We start from the raw sequence: 13,610 nt of genomic DNA, 5'->3' as shown, positions 1-13,610 counted from the left end.
AAGCCTTTTTTTTTTTTTAAAAAAAAATAAATAAATAAAAAAGGAAAGCATTATCTTATTATTTACTTCCAATATCTCTTTTTACAATGACCAGCATGCTGAGAATCTTTCCATTATTTTCACATTAAACTGATCTATCTAAACTATAGTGTACTGATCTATCTAAACTATAGTGTACAGAATCTTATTTCGGGACTCCTTGACTCTTTAAACCTATACTTTGTACACGTTTTCCAAGGAAAAAAGTCTAACACCCTTGGCATCTATTCTGATTCCTTTATTATTATGAACATTATTATGCCAGTTGACTTTCTGGTAAAAAGATGCTTCACACATCCAGGCTAGGCCCCTCCTGCAGCAGGCCATGAGGGTCCACTGAGATCTGGGGATATAGCAGGAGTCCCTGGCATCTCTCCTTTCCACAGGTTGATTTCTCTGGGCTTATTATTATGCAATCTGCATTTCTTCTGGAGAGTTTCTACTCCGAGTCTGTATCATGAAATTACACAATAACTCAGCTATCCACTTAATGAAGGGAGCAATGATGGAGCTAAATCCCAAAGCAGCAAACCAACGGAAGTCATTTAGAGCGGGTTTTGGCGTGCCCTGAACACATCCCACCCCTTTCCACAGGTTTTCCCTAAACTTGGTTTTTTTCTTTGCTTTTGTTTTTTAGTCATTGTCTCTGGGGTCAAAGTAACCAAATGAGGCTGATGTGCTACACACTGTCACAGAATGACCCTTCAGAACAAAAAGGAGTGACATGTAACCACGGCCCCTTGGTTGGCAGAATCATGCTGACTGCCTGGAGCTACTGCCAATTCTGTGGAAAGGAATCCAGGACAGACTCGCACCTTTCTCTTCAGAGGTCCCAGGCGGGATGTTTTGGCATCCTGTGCTTTGTAAGTTACCCATAGACCACTGGCTATGTGCTGGACAAAGCAGACGGAATCTCCATACTTGATTTCTGGAACTCCCATGCCTTCTATGTCTCTTTTGTGACTGGAATCCAATTTCTCCTTGATTTCCTATGTCACAGAGAAAAGAAACAAACATAGCCACGTCTGATTAAACATAAACTTAATATACAAAACAAATCACCCTAGCAAAATTTGTTAGATAGGGAACTGATTACCAAAACAATCACAATGTGCCTGTGCAAGTCAGGATTTCAGAAAGGCTTGCTCCCCTTATCTGTGTTAATTGTGAAATCAATGGATTCCAAATTTTGCTACTTCAGTGATTACTTAAACGCATGGGAAAAGGAGGCAGATGGCATGTTCCGTTTTTGGTTCTGTTCTCTGTTTTGATTTCATATAATTCTCCATTATAGGTTTTTCTCATCCTGACTTAGAGATTTTTTTTTTTTTGAGAGATTTTAGCATGTGCGCTCACCAAAGAGACAGAGACAGAAAGCGAAAAATCACCCCCCAGGGGATGGCCACACTACAATCTGCAATCCTTTCTCCTCCATTCTACTCTCAGGATCTTAAGTTCCTATGGCACACATGCCCAGCCTGAGTTTTAAGCCACCAGGTCTGGGACTTGAAACTACAGTTGACTACGTGGGAGGCCAGTGACATAACCATTACACTACAGGCAGGTCCCCTGACTTTGAGAACTTAATAAGTAACCCTTTATTGGATATTAAGTCTTGGATCATAGTTTGTCCCCAAAATTAAACACTTAGGAATTTGACTTGGGGATGTGGTAAGGCCTAGGGGGCAGTGATTGGTTCGTGGTGATTGCATCATGGAGGTAACACTCTCTTGAATAGATTAATGATGTCTTGTCATACTCAATGTTTTGAATCTCGTGAGAAGAGGTTAGCTCTTGTGAGAGATGGTTGCTATAAGAAAGAAATAGAGAGGAAACTGACCACTCTCTCTATTGTCATTCTCTGTGCTTCCGTTGGCCATGTTGTAGTCTGGCCTACATTAGGCCTAGGCCTTTAGGCTTTCCAGTCACCCCAATTTCTATAATAAATCACCACATCTCAGGTTATTTCTGTTAGCAATGCAAAAATAGACTAAGACACTGGCCAACTGACTTATTTTCAGCAAGTGATCTCTTCCATAATTTTAATGGATTATCTTGCATAGATTCCTTGACTTGGTGCCTTTAAATATGTCTGTTACCAATGCATAAATATCTCTTTTAAAAATAATCAGAGAGGGGCCGGCAAGTGGCATGGTGGTTAAGAGCACTGGATTCCTACATGGCTGACTGTGGTTCAAGTCCTAGACCTGGTGGCTTGCTTTCTCACTTTCTCTCTCTTTCTGTCCCTCTCTGGTCAAATTAAAATAAATGAATAAATAAATGAATAAATAAACTTAAAATAATTCTAAAAAAATAATAAGAGAAAGGAGATCCTTTCAACAGGTTGGGAGTGCTACTGTGCCTTAAGCTAATGCAGTAATTTGCATATTTGTCTCTTAGTGCCTCCATAGTTGTGTGTTGCAGTCAGTGGGTTCCACTGTTCAAGTGCCACTATTTCACTACCTATTCTCCTGTGTGCAGTAGGTAACTACTATGTAACAATCTGAAGTAAACTTGATGCATGGTAACTTCTCCCTCTCCTCATCAATCAGGGCCTCCGTGGCTCTGTTCTGAATAGTCCAACTCTTTCCATTTCTTTTCTACATCTTGCGTTAAATTGCTCATTTGTAAAAGCCATTAACTAGGCAGCATTTTGATTTTTTTACAGAATAAAAAATGTAGCTTGCTGTTGCTTCTGCTTGTGGCAACATTCCTCTCATTCTTCATGCTATTGCATCATTGGTAAAGTCATAACACATTTTTGCATAGAAAAATACGTCATGACTTTTCCTGACAACCTACTAGAGTAACAACAGCACATGCAGAGAGGGGCCGGCAAGTGGCATGGTGGTTAAGAGCACTGGATTCCTACATGGCTGACTGTGGTTCAAGTCCTAGACCTGGTGGCTTGCTTTCTCACTTTCTCTCTCTTTCTGTCCCTCTCTGGTCAAATTAAAATAAATGAATAAATAAATGAATAAATAAACTTAAAATAATTCTAAAAAAATAATAAGAGAAAGGAGATCCTTTCAACAGGTTGGGAGTGCTACTGTGCCTTAAGCTAATGCAGTAATTTGCATATTTGTCTCTTAGTGCCTCCATAGTTGTGTGTTGCAGTCAGTGGGTTTCACTGTTCAAGTGCCACTATTTCACTACCTATTCTCCTGTGTGCAGTAGGTAACTACTATGTAACAATCTGAAGTAAACTTGATGCATGGTAACTTCTCCCTCTCCTCATCAATCAGGGCCTCCGTGGCTCTGTTCTGAATAGTCCAACTCTTTCCATTTCTTTTCTACATCTTGCGTTAAATTGCTCATTTGTAAAAGCCATTAACTAGGCAGCATTTTGATTTTTTTACAGAATAAAAAATGTAGCTTGCTGTTGCTTCTGCTTGTGGCAACATTCCTCTCATTCTTCATGCTATTGCATCATTGGTAAAGTCATAACACATTTTTGCATAGAAAAATACGTCATGACTTTTCCTGACAACCTACTAGAGTAACAACAGCACATGTACAGAGCCCTGACCATGTTCAGTGTACTGTTCTCAGTTCTTTACAGGTATTAACTCTTCATAATAGACTCTGATACCTACAATAACAAGCCAGTTCTACAGATGAGGAAATGAAAGAAGTCATTTTCGGGAACCAGCAGTTAGCGTAATGCTGGTTCCCACATAGTCAACTGCGGTTCGCGTCCCAGACCTGGTGGCTTAAAACTCACGCCGGGCGCGTGTGTGTACGTGCCCAAGATCCTGAGAGGAGAATGGAGGAGAAGGGATTGCGGCGTGACCATCCCCCCTGGGGGGTGATTTCTCGCTTTCTGTCTCTATGTCTCTCTCTGTCTGGCTGGCGAGCGCACGCGCCCTATAGCGAAAAACCTCTCAAAAAAAAAAAAAAGTCATTTTCTCAGGTCACACAAGAAGTAATGCCAGGATTTAAAACTAGGACGTTCAGTTCCAGAGTGTGTGCTATTCCCCACAACTATAAAAACTCTTACTCAGCCTTCAAAATCCTAATCAGAGAGCACTTTTCTGTGAAAGCTGTTATTGTCTCCCGTTGTAGTTCCCCAACAGTCTCGGTCCTCTACTGCTTAGCACATCATAATGTGTTTGCTTATATGACATTATTGTTGGGTTATGAAAGAATCAAAGGCATGGGCCAAACTTCGATTTTGGATTCCAAAGAATTTAGTACCTATCAATTACTTAATGAACATATATTGAGGAGATAAACATTTATAGCTGAGTAAATTTTTTCTTTCACATCTATTTTTCATTTTAATTCTTATTTTCCTCTAAACCTTAATAAAGGCAGAAGTTATTTTGTATACAATTAAATAAATGATTTTGAGCAATATTATACAAAACTTCTTTTGGGGGTAGCAGATGTTATGGTGGTTAAGGTGCTAGATTCTCACATGGCTGACTGTGGTATGAGTCCCGGCGGACCTGGCAACTTGGACTCACACAGGGTGACTGCATGTCTAAAATCCCAGGAGGATAATGGAGAAGCAGGGATTGTGGCATGGCTATTCCCCCCTGGAAAGTGATTTTTCACTGTCCCTTCCTTTGTCTCTCTCTGGCAAGCACACATGCTCAGTGGAAAATAAACAAAACAAAAAACTAAAATAAATAAACTTTTTTATTTAAAAACATATATATTGAGACATTGACTGGGTTGTTAAAAATGATTTATTTCTCAAACATTTCCAAAGTAACATATTTCTAATTTATAATACAATCCAAGGGAAAAAATAGAATTTCATATCTTATGTAACTGATCAAGAATGCACTTATTCTAAAAAAAAAAAAAGATATTTAATTTTCATCTTAGAACTGTCCGCAGCTCTATGGATACAGAGCCAGTAACAGGACTTAAAAGGTGCCCCAAATTCAAGTCTCTACCCTGTTCTTTAACCATAGCCAATGTAGTAAAATAAAATGTACTATAGTTGTTAAATATGAATAATTACATTGATCTCTCATAGCTCCTGCTTAAAAGAAAACATGTCCCAAATTAGTGATGAATAAAGTTACTTCATTTAGGTCTTCACTTTTCATTTATTTAAATATATCTTTGCTAAAAGCAAATCAATACTAGGCTCTGTTTTCCTAGGGTCACTGAAATAAGTGACTCATTACTCTGCCCAGAATGGAGAGTGCCTCCCTGTTTCTTTGCTTTCAGAAAACAGCGTTGTCTTCCAAAGTTCTGTGGAAGTCCCTACTGAGGCCACTTCTCTTTAAAAAGAACAGTAGAAGCAAGAAAAACTAAGACCTAGAGATAAAGTCATCCTAATAAAAACCCAGTTCACCCCTGAACAAGAATAATGATCAATCATTAAGAAAATGAGAGAGGACCATGACAGAGAACATGGCTGACAGCAAGTGGGTGGTTTCTTTTTGATTTGAGCAGACTAATGTTTCTGTTTTTACTGGAACAGGGCCCCAGATCAGTCACCCCACTGCTAGGAAAGAAATGGAACCTTTCTAAACAGCAGGGCTAGTGCTATTGTTCTCTTTCAATAATTCCCAAGTTCCCATGGAATACGAATTCTCATTCCTAAAGTTCTTAAATGCCAATACGCCTTAGCCAAATTGGACCAGAAGCACTTGTCTTGGTATACCAAATATTCCCCTTCTCTGGCCTTGGTTGACATTAAACCTGCTTGGAATTCTCCTACCTCATCTCTGCATTTTTACATCTACATTGTTTATATCTAAAATTGTTTCTATGTATTATGATGTGTTGACATCTTAAAAACTTTTCTGGCTGGGGGACAGACTGCCCTTTTGGGACTAGCCAATTCTTAGAGAGAAATGGACGCAGCTGCGTGCCTGGGATATACAAACTACCCGTCCAAGCAAGGGGTGGGGGGTAGTTTCAGAGAGGAAGTGTTTCCTCCTCTCTCTGGCATACACCCCAGGAGGCACTATCCCTCTGCCTTTATCACCCCAAGGTCTATATCAGCTAGCATGGGATCACCTCAAAAATTTAGAGCCCACTGAAATTATTCAAAGGAAATCCTAAACTGCTTACTTTGCCCTGCCTTGACCCTGCTTGTCCTTCCCATTCCTTCCATGAAATGCTCTTGCCCACATTTTTCCTGGCTCCTTTTGCCCCCTGGCTGATCCTGGGATTTCCTCATGGTGGGTGTGTCCTCTTATCTTGGGAACTGTGACAACAAACTATCCAGTCCAACACCAGCCATCTCCTCATCTGGTGTCATCATACTTGAATAATATTAAAACTTACATTTAAAACCATGTATGAGGGCCAGCAGGTGGTGTGGTAGTTCACGCCCTGGATTTCCACATGGGTGACTACAGTTTGAGTCCTGGACCAGACAATTTGAAAATCACAACAAATAAATAGATAAGAAAATAAATACATGTCTAAAATAAAAATAAATATAAAATCATGTAAGAAATTTGTGCTAGCATATTAGCTGTCCCCGTCAGATAGAAAGCTCTCCAACTGCAAAGCTGGAATGTTTTCATCTTTGAAGTCCACACAGTATCCTATTTCAAATGGGTTGCAGATCCTTTATTTTTTGTTTTATTGTTCTGTGAACATTCAATGTATATATCTTTTAAGTCTGCATTAACCCTGCCTATGTTAGATGATAAATTGATCCCAAGAGGGAATAGGTTACTTGGTCTAATATATGAGGAAGGGCAATGATCATCCTCCTCTGCTTCCACTGACGGCTCATTAAGGAAATGCTCGGAACTGCATCGTGTTTGTTGTGCTGGTATTTGGCTTAGATGGTCAAGGTGCTAGTCTCCAGATTGGTTTAGATTTTCTAGGAGAGCAAAGAGAACTAGAACTAGATCTTCATAGTGCCTGAATCAGGTATTGTGCTAAGTACTTTACGATGACATAATCACGTGAATTTGCCAAGGTCCTACAAAGCATCAGGTAGTGTACATAGAACTTCACCAACATTTTCACCACACCTTTCAATGGCTTTACTGTTTTTATTATCCTACTTGACAGATGATAAAACTGAGGGTTACAGAGTCTGAGTAACTTGCTTAAAGCCATATAGTAAGTAATGTAACAGATCTGAAATCATGTAGGATCCTAAAGTTCATGTGTCATTTGAACAGAATTATTTACATAGTTACTATTAACTAATGTTAATAGTAGCTAATTATAGTGAATTTTTTCAATGTTTTAGTTGCTTGAAAGTCATTTCAAGGAAAAATTTTAAAAGGCATACCACTACTTTATTAAAAAATGGCTTTGGGTTTTGTACAACTTATACACAAATTCATAATCCCAAGAAGGTGATATGGTCTATATTCAAAGTGCAATTGGAGTGTGAAAGAGAGAACGATTCTGCCAGGGGAGGTAGGGATGGTTTTATATAAGATTCATATCTGATAGCTCAGCTAGGAGAGCAGAGAAAAGGAAAGTTAGAGAGGACAATACTTTAGTAAGATGAACATCGTGTGGCAAGGAGAATGATGAATTCCAGAAAGGGGCTGAACAAATGGTAAAATGGTAAGGACTCTGAATTCTACCCTATAGCTTCATACTCATACTCATACTCAGTTTCTCATGCTTAGTAACAGGTTTCTGTGGGGGTGGGGGGAAGACTGGACAAATACTGTGTCTTCCTCTAGGAGTCAAAAGAAATACTATGATGAGTTATTAATCCTATGATAAAAAGCAAATGATTCAACAAAAGACTCAAGATAAACTACTGAACTTTGTTTAATGTAGCATTATGCCTCACTCTCCAATTCTTGTTTGGAATACTTCTTGGGAAAAACGAGTGTAGTGAATGGAGAGCCATTGAGACACCAGGGCTATGTCTTAAAAAAGTCATTCTGGCATTAATGGGAAGGGTGGACTGAACAGAAATATAGCTAGAGATCACTGAGTATCCGGGACAGTGTGTGGAATGGAGCAGTTCCTATTCATGCATATTAATTAGAACAATACTTGTCACTTAACACAGTCAAACTACCTAGGTCCATAGAAAACAAGAAAGTACTTTTCCAATATAGACTGAACATACTCAAAAACGTTTCAGAGGGAAAGGAGACATAGGAAGATGGAGTCTATTCATAGATGCTGGAGGAGCCTTTAGGAAAGTCCAGGTTGGTTCACTCCTTCAGCAGGGACCCTGGAGAAACCTTGAGGAATCCTCTGGGTTTATAATATTTCTATCTACATCAATCTAGACCCATTCTGAACTTGTTGTCTAGAATTTGACGTCTTAGTATTACCTTAAAACATCATACACTGGGGATCGGCAGGTGGTGTGGAGGTTAAGGCACTGGACTCCCATTTGGCTGATAGCAGTTTGAGCTCTGGACCAGGCTGTTTGAAAATCTTGTCAGGTCTGTGTGCATGCATACTCAGAATTCCAGGAGAAGGGATTATGGCATGGCCATCCCTTCTGGGAGGTGATTCCTCTCTTTCCTTCTCACTGTCTCTGTCTCTCTCTGACGAGCACACTTGCCTCATGACAAAACAAAACAAAACAAAATAAAACAAAACACAGAAAAAAGAAAATCATACATTGTAGAATACTCCTAGGAGCTCCCTGGCCCCAAAGCTGGCTACATAGCCTCCACTGAGTGGGAAGACAAGGTAGGCCTTTTGCTGTTTAGCACATGCTGAAGAAGCAGCTCTATCTGCTTCATTAGGGAGGCACATTTCTTGAGCAGAAGTCACCAGACCAAGTCTTTTTATCTGTATTTTTCATGTAATCCCTGTATTATCACCTCAAGAATAGGTAGTACTAGTCCCATTTTATACAGTTCCTTTCTCTCTTTTCTTTTCTTTTCTTTTCTTTTCTTTTTTTTTCTTTTCTTTCTTTTTCTCTTCTTTTCTTTCCTTTTCTTTTCTTTTCTTTTCTTTTCTTTTCTCTCTTCCCTTCCCTTCCCTTCCCTTCCCTTCCCTTTCCTTTCCCTTTCTTCCTTTCTTCCTTTCTTCCTTTCTTCCTTTCTTCCTTTCTTTCTTTCTCTCTCTCTCTCTCTCTCTCTCTTTCTTTCTTTTTGGAGAGGTTTTTGCTATAGGGCGTGTGTGCTCGCCAGACAGAGACAGAGAGACAGAAAGCGAGAAATCACCCCCTGGGGGGATGGCCATGCCGCAATCCCTTCTCCTCCATTCTCCTCTCGGGATCTTGGGCACGCATGCACATGCTCCCGGCGTGAGTTTAAGCCACCAGGTCCGGGACTCAGACCGTGGTCGACTACGTGGGAGTCCAGTGACATAGCCATTACCCTAACTGCTGGTCCCATTTATTTATTTCTTCAGAGAGAGAGAAGATAGAGGGGTACCCCAAATGGGGACTTCATGCCACAATCCACCCCAGTCCCACCAGTCTGCATTATATGCATGCATGAAGGTACCTGGTAAGTACAGGAAGGTTCTGGTTTGCAAACCTGGAACCTGCCCGTGCACTGCCACTGTGCCTTCTGGCCTAGCACTGCTCCCATTTCATGGGCAAGGAAATGGCCTCTTAGGTTATATTCTCTTGTTTCATATCCACAATCGTCACATACTTTATTTTTACTAAAAGGGATATTAAGACTGAATAGAAAATGCAGAGACAGAGTTCAAATCCAAGTTTCTCCTACCTCAAAAGCCTGCTTTTCCTTGACTACCTATTTGGTTCACTTTGAGTAATAAAGAGGAGGGAAAATCATCAACTTAAAATGTTAAAGGTCTTTGGAAGTCTCATTTAGAACAAAACCTCAGTGAGTGGTGTTGTCCGTGTGTCCTCCTGTCCCCTCCCCTCGTTTCCCCTCGTTGCTCCACGGCCTCCCTTTCACCAACTGATAATGTGGTGAGAAACACAGCAAGCAAGGGACTGCAGGGCGGCACTGCTCCAGAACCACCGTGGTCAGACTGGGGTGTCAGGAGCCAGCTGCTGCCTTGCTTAGGGTCACCATGGGCGGCTGACATTCAAGGGCACGTGAAGGGCAGGTAGAAAAGTCACGTTTGGCCAAGAACATAGAGCCTAGCAGACAGCAGATATGTGACAAATGTTTACTAAATTGCATTTAGTGTTTTTACCCAGTGTCAAAAATCTCCCTCTAATTGGGAACAGTGATGGCTGCACGGCCTTACACAACTCGGTCGGCAAGATGTGAGATCCTGCATTGCTCACTCAAGACTGATGATATAGTCACATAAAGTGGCCTTAAAAGCATTTTAAAAGTGGCTATAAAATAAATGGTAACATGTAATGGGGCCTGCTTTAACACTGTTAATTCTCTGTTCTCTGAATTCAGCGCTGTAAACTGACATTGAGACATGACATCTAAATAGACGGTATTGCCGTGCCAGGGTAAGTATGAGATCACATTATCTGCCAATCCTTGGGGAATGGCCTTGCAGTGTCAAGACCATGGAAAAATGATGTGAAATCAAGTTCATAGGAATTTGACTTAGATGTTCAAAGTACAATGAATCTCTCTCACTGAGTGTATACAGGGATGAGATTATGATAGTAAAATGATTACACAACAATGACAGGACATTTCTATGAAGATGATGGAGTTGAAAACGAAATGGGTTTCACCCTGCATTCAGTGTGTAACCATCAGAGAGCGGTGTTTGTATGTACCCCATCAGAGAGCGGTTTTCTAACTCACTGTAGGATGTGCACTGTGGTAGGTGTGGGAGGCAAATGGAAGGGGGAAGGGGAATGTGAGGTCCTTGTTATCTGGGGCCTCCTGGCTGGGAAGTGACATTAACAGAAGTGTAAGTGAAATGTGTTTTCATAAGTGGCATATGACACTTTCAGAAAGCATGAGAAGGGTTCACCAGTGGCAGTGCACAGAGGGGAAAAAAGGTAGTCTAGGCACAGGTTTGGTGGAAAAAAAAGTCAACTTTCTCAACGACTGAGCTCCAGTGTGCTGGAGCTCAAGGCAACCTCAGCAAGTGGCAAGAGACACAATGAAGGGGCAGGAGGGAGTGAGTCTGGAAGACTCTTTTACAATAGGTTTCCAAAGAGGTACAAATAGATTAAGAATTGTGTTCTTGGTCTGAGAGCAGATGGGAATCAAAGCCACATCCAGGCAACCCTGAGCTGTGCTGTGTCTCACAACCATTCATACCCAAGGAACACAGCTGGGGATGCAGGGTGTTAGGAACAGCGTACATCCCAGATCTCCAGTTTGATGTGGATCATCCTGTGGAAGTACGGGTGGTGGGGAGAGACCTTGGCCAAGATCACATTCTGCTCATTACTCTACACGTTTCACAGAGCTTGCTCAAAGGTCTCAGTTTGATTCCATCTGAGCCAGGCCCAGGACAATAACTGCAGCTGGTGCCTGGACTTGGCTACGTTTCAGCAAGGCTTGATCACATCCCTTCTTACTGCACACATCTAAGATGCACAGAGGCACCTGCCATATTTCTCACGAGGGCAGCTTGCTAAGGATGTTAACACGCACCTGCAGGTGTTCTATGGCCCTGTTTGGCAGTCATAGCTGTCACAGGCTAATGGCAGAAAACACGGTGTGGGAAGCTCACCATGACCAAATGGCCCACACCCTGCTCGCCCAGCATCATCTCAAACATGTGACCGAAGCCAGTGTCCTCCCAAGAATCTCTGTTTTTCAGATCTTCCAACACAGAGAGATGACCTGATAAACACTCCGCTTGTCTGGCCCCTACATCCTATTCACACAGGACTCAGCCATTGCCACCTCTAGGCCTTCCCGATGAGTCCCCTGTCACCCACTCCTGTGCCATCGCTTGATCCTGAACTGCAGAACCGCTATCTCAGGTGACTGCCTGTTGTCGCCTCTGTCACATAACACCTGTCACAGGCAAGAGCTGGCTGGGTGATTCAATGCTCTCCCACTGTTGAAAATCAGAATCTCAAACCTGCCTGCTGGGTGTGTCCCTCTTGCCTAGGGAGGGAATGCACAGCATGAGTGCCTTTACGATGGAGAGCCTGCACCCACTGACATAAGGATGCTTACTGAAGAGGCCCCGGAGGCCCAGGGGAACCTAAGCATCTCTACTGGCTGCCCCACAGCACTGTGGTCTGTAAACAGCAGAGATGTGTGCTCCTCACATGGCTTTCCTTCTGGTGGAACTTTACAGTCTACCATGCCAAATGCTCTTGCCCACAGCATCCCAAGAAAGTCCTGATTTCCATGGGAACACAGCCAAATCTTGGCCTGTGATGAGCCTCTGTCATTTTAATTTGGGTTCCTTTCAAAATTGAAATGAAGGTAGCTGGGCTGAATGCGACCACATTGAGAGTTATTTAAAACTTCTGACAGTGACTCCGGTGAAATGTAACCACCCTGCCAAGTGCACAGGACAATGTGACTCATGGGTGACTTTTCCTCCAGCTCTGCTGTGCTGGCGGCCCCCACGGAGCCACGATGACTTTCCAGTCATCAGCTGCAGTGCCTCCATCTGATGCAGACTGGGAGATCAGCAATGGGCCTTTTGAGGGTGAAATGCATTCAGAGGCCAGACGTGATGCCAAGTGGAAGGAGTTTTATAATGACTCCATGGTGTTCGGAGCTTTTCTGGCTTCCCCCAGAGACCACAGCATGGTGCTGAGCCATGTTCCACAGGCTGAGCCAAGAAAGGAATGGGATGAAAAAAGTCCCCTCGGAACAGGATGCTGCCAACCTCCTGGAAAGCAGCCCGATTCCTCTGCCCCTTTCTGAGATGGTGAAGACCTAAGGGTTGCTGTTCTGTCCCTGTGCAGCATGAGGAGAAAGGCTAGAATGTTCAGATAAGGAGAGGGCCAAGCTGGTGTCCTCAGAAAGGCATTTACTTGGTCACCAGCATGAGAAGTGACTCTCATTTTCCACCTCTTTTCCTTTTCTTCCACCTGCTCTCAACCCCACCCTCACCCTCACTCCAACTGTCTCGTAGGGATGAATGGGGTCCTGCCTATCTCTGTGCTTACAACTTTTCCATTGCTTTGCTTTTATTTTTTTTTCTTCTTTTAGTTAGTTGTACTGCCTCAAAGCACTTCTTGGGTGCTAAAATGTTTACTAAGTAGTTATAAACTTGAATTTAAAATCCCTCTTGTGCAGGGAATCTGAAAACCAAAGAAAACATTAGGAAGATGTTCTCAGGCTGCCCATTCATGGCGGTTAAGGCAGTTGGATCCCACATGTCCAACTGTACATTTGAGTTCTGCACCCAGTGGCTTAAAAACACACCAGGTGCATATGCAATCATGTCCAATATTCTGAAAGGGGAGAAATGGAAGAGAAGAGATTGCAGTGTGACCATTTTCTCCCTATCTATCACATGTACTGTCTGGCAAACCTAAAACAAAACAAAACAAAACAAAACAAAACAAAACAAAACAAAACAAACCCTCAAAACACCAAAATTATGTTAAGGAGCCCAAATGCCATTTGTAGAGAAGTAGAAAGAAGGTGACATTTTGTGGCGAGCTTAGAAAGATATGAGCATAGTTTATATTTTTAAATTTCTGAAAATACAGTTCTAGAAAAAGCCCAATTCTGATACTGGGCAATTTGGGGGAGAAGAAAAACTATATACCAAAGAGTTTTGCTGCCTAAAAGACCACAAAATGAGAACCGCCCGCCCCCCCACAC

The 13,610-nt window shown here is 42.0% G+C and overlaps 1 protein-coding gene across 1 annotated transcript in view; it reads right to left on the bottom strand.

Annotated features, from left to right (window-relative positions):
* The window catches only part of LOC102495495 (ryanodine receptor 3), a gene marked incomplete at its 3' end in the record, with an annotated part of 299,734 nt that overhangs the window by 181,389 nt on the left and 104,735 nt on the right, over nt 1–13,610 (bottom strand). Inside the window, exon 12 of the mRNA XM_006156625.1 lies at nt 855–1,028. Coding sequence (XP_006156687.1) covers nt 855–1,028 — 174 coding nt within the window. The remainder of the gene's footprint in view (nt 1–854; nt 1,029–13,610) is intronic.

Source organism: Tupaia chinensis, unplaced genomic scaffold, assembly GCF_000334495.1.
Source record: "Tupaia chinensis unplaced genomic scaffold, TupChi_1.0 Scaffold000510_1, whole genome shotgun sequence".
Taxonomy (NCBI): Eukaryota; Metazoa; Chordata; class Mammalia; order Scandentia; family Tupaiidae; genus Tupaia; species Tupaia belangeri.
This window is presented reverse-complemented; position numbering and strand designations above follow the sequence as displayed.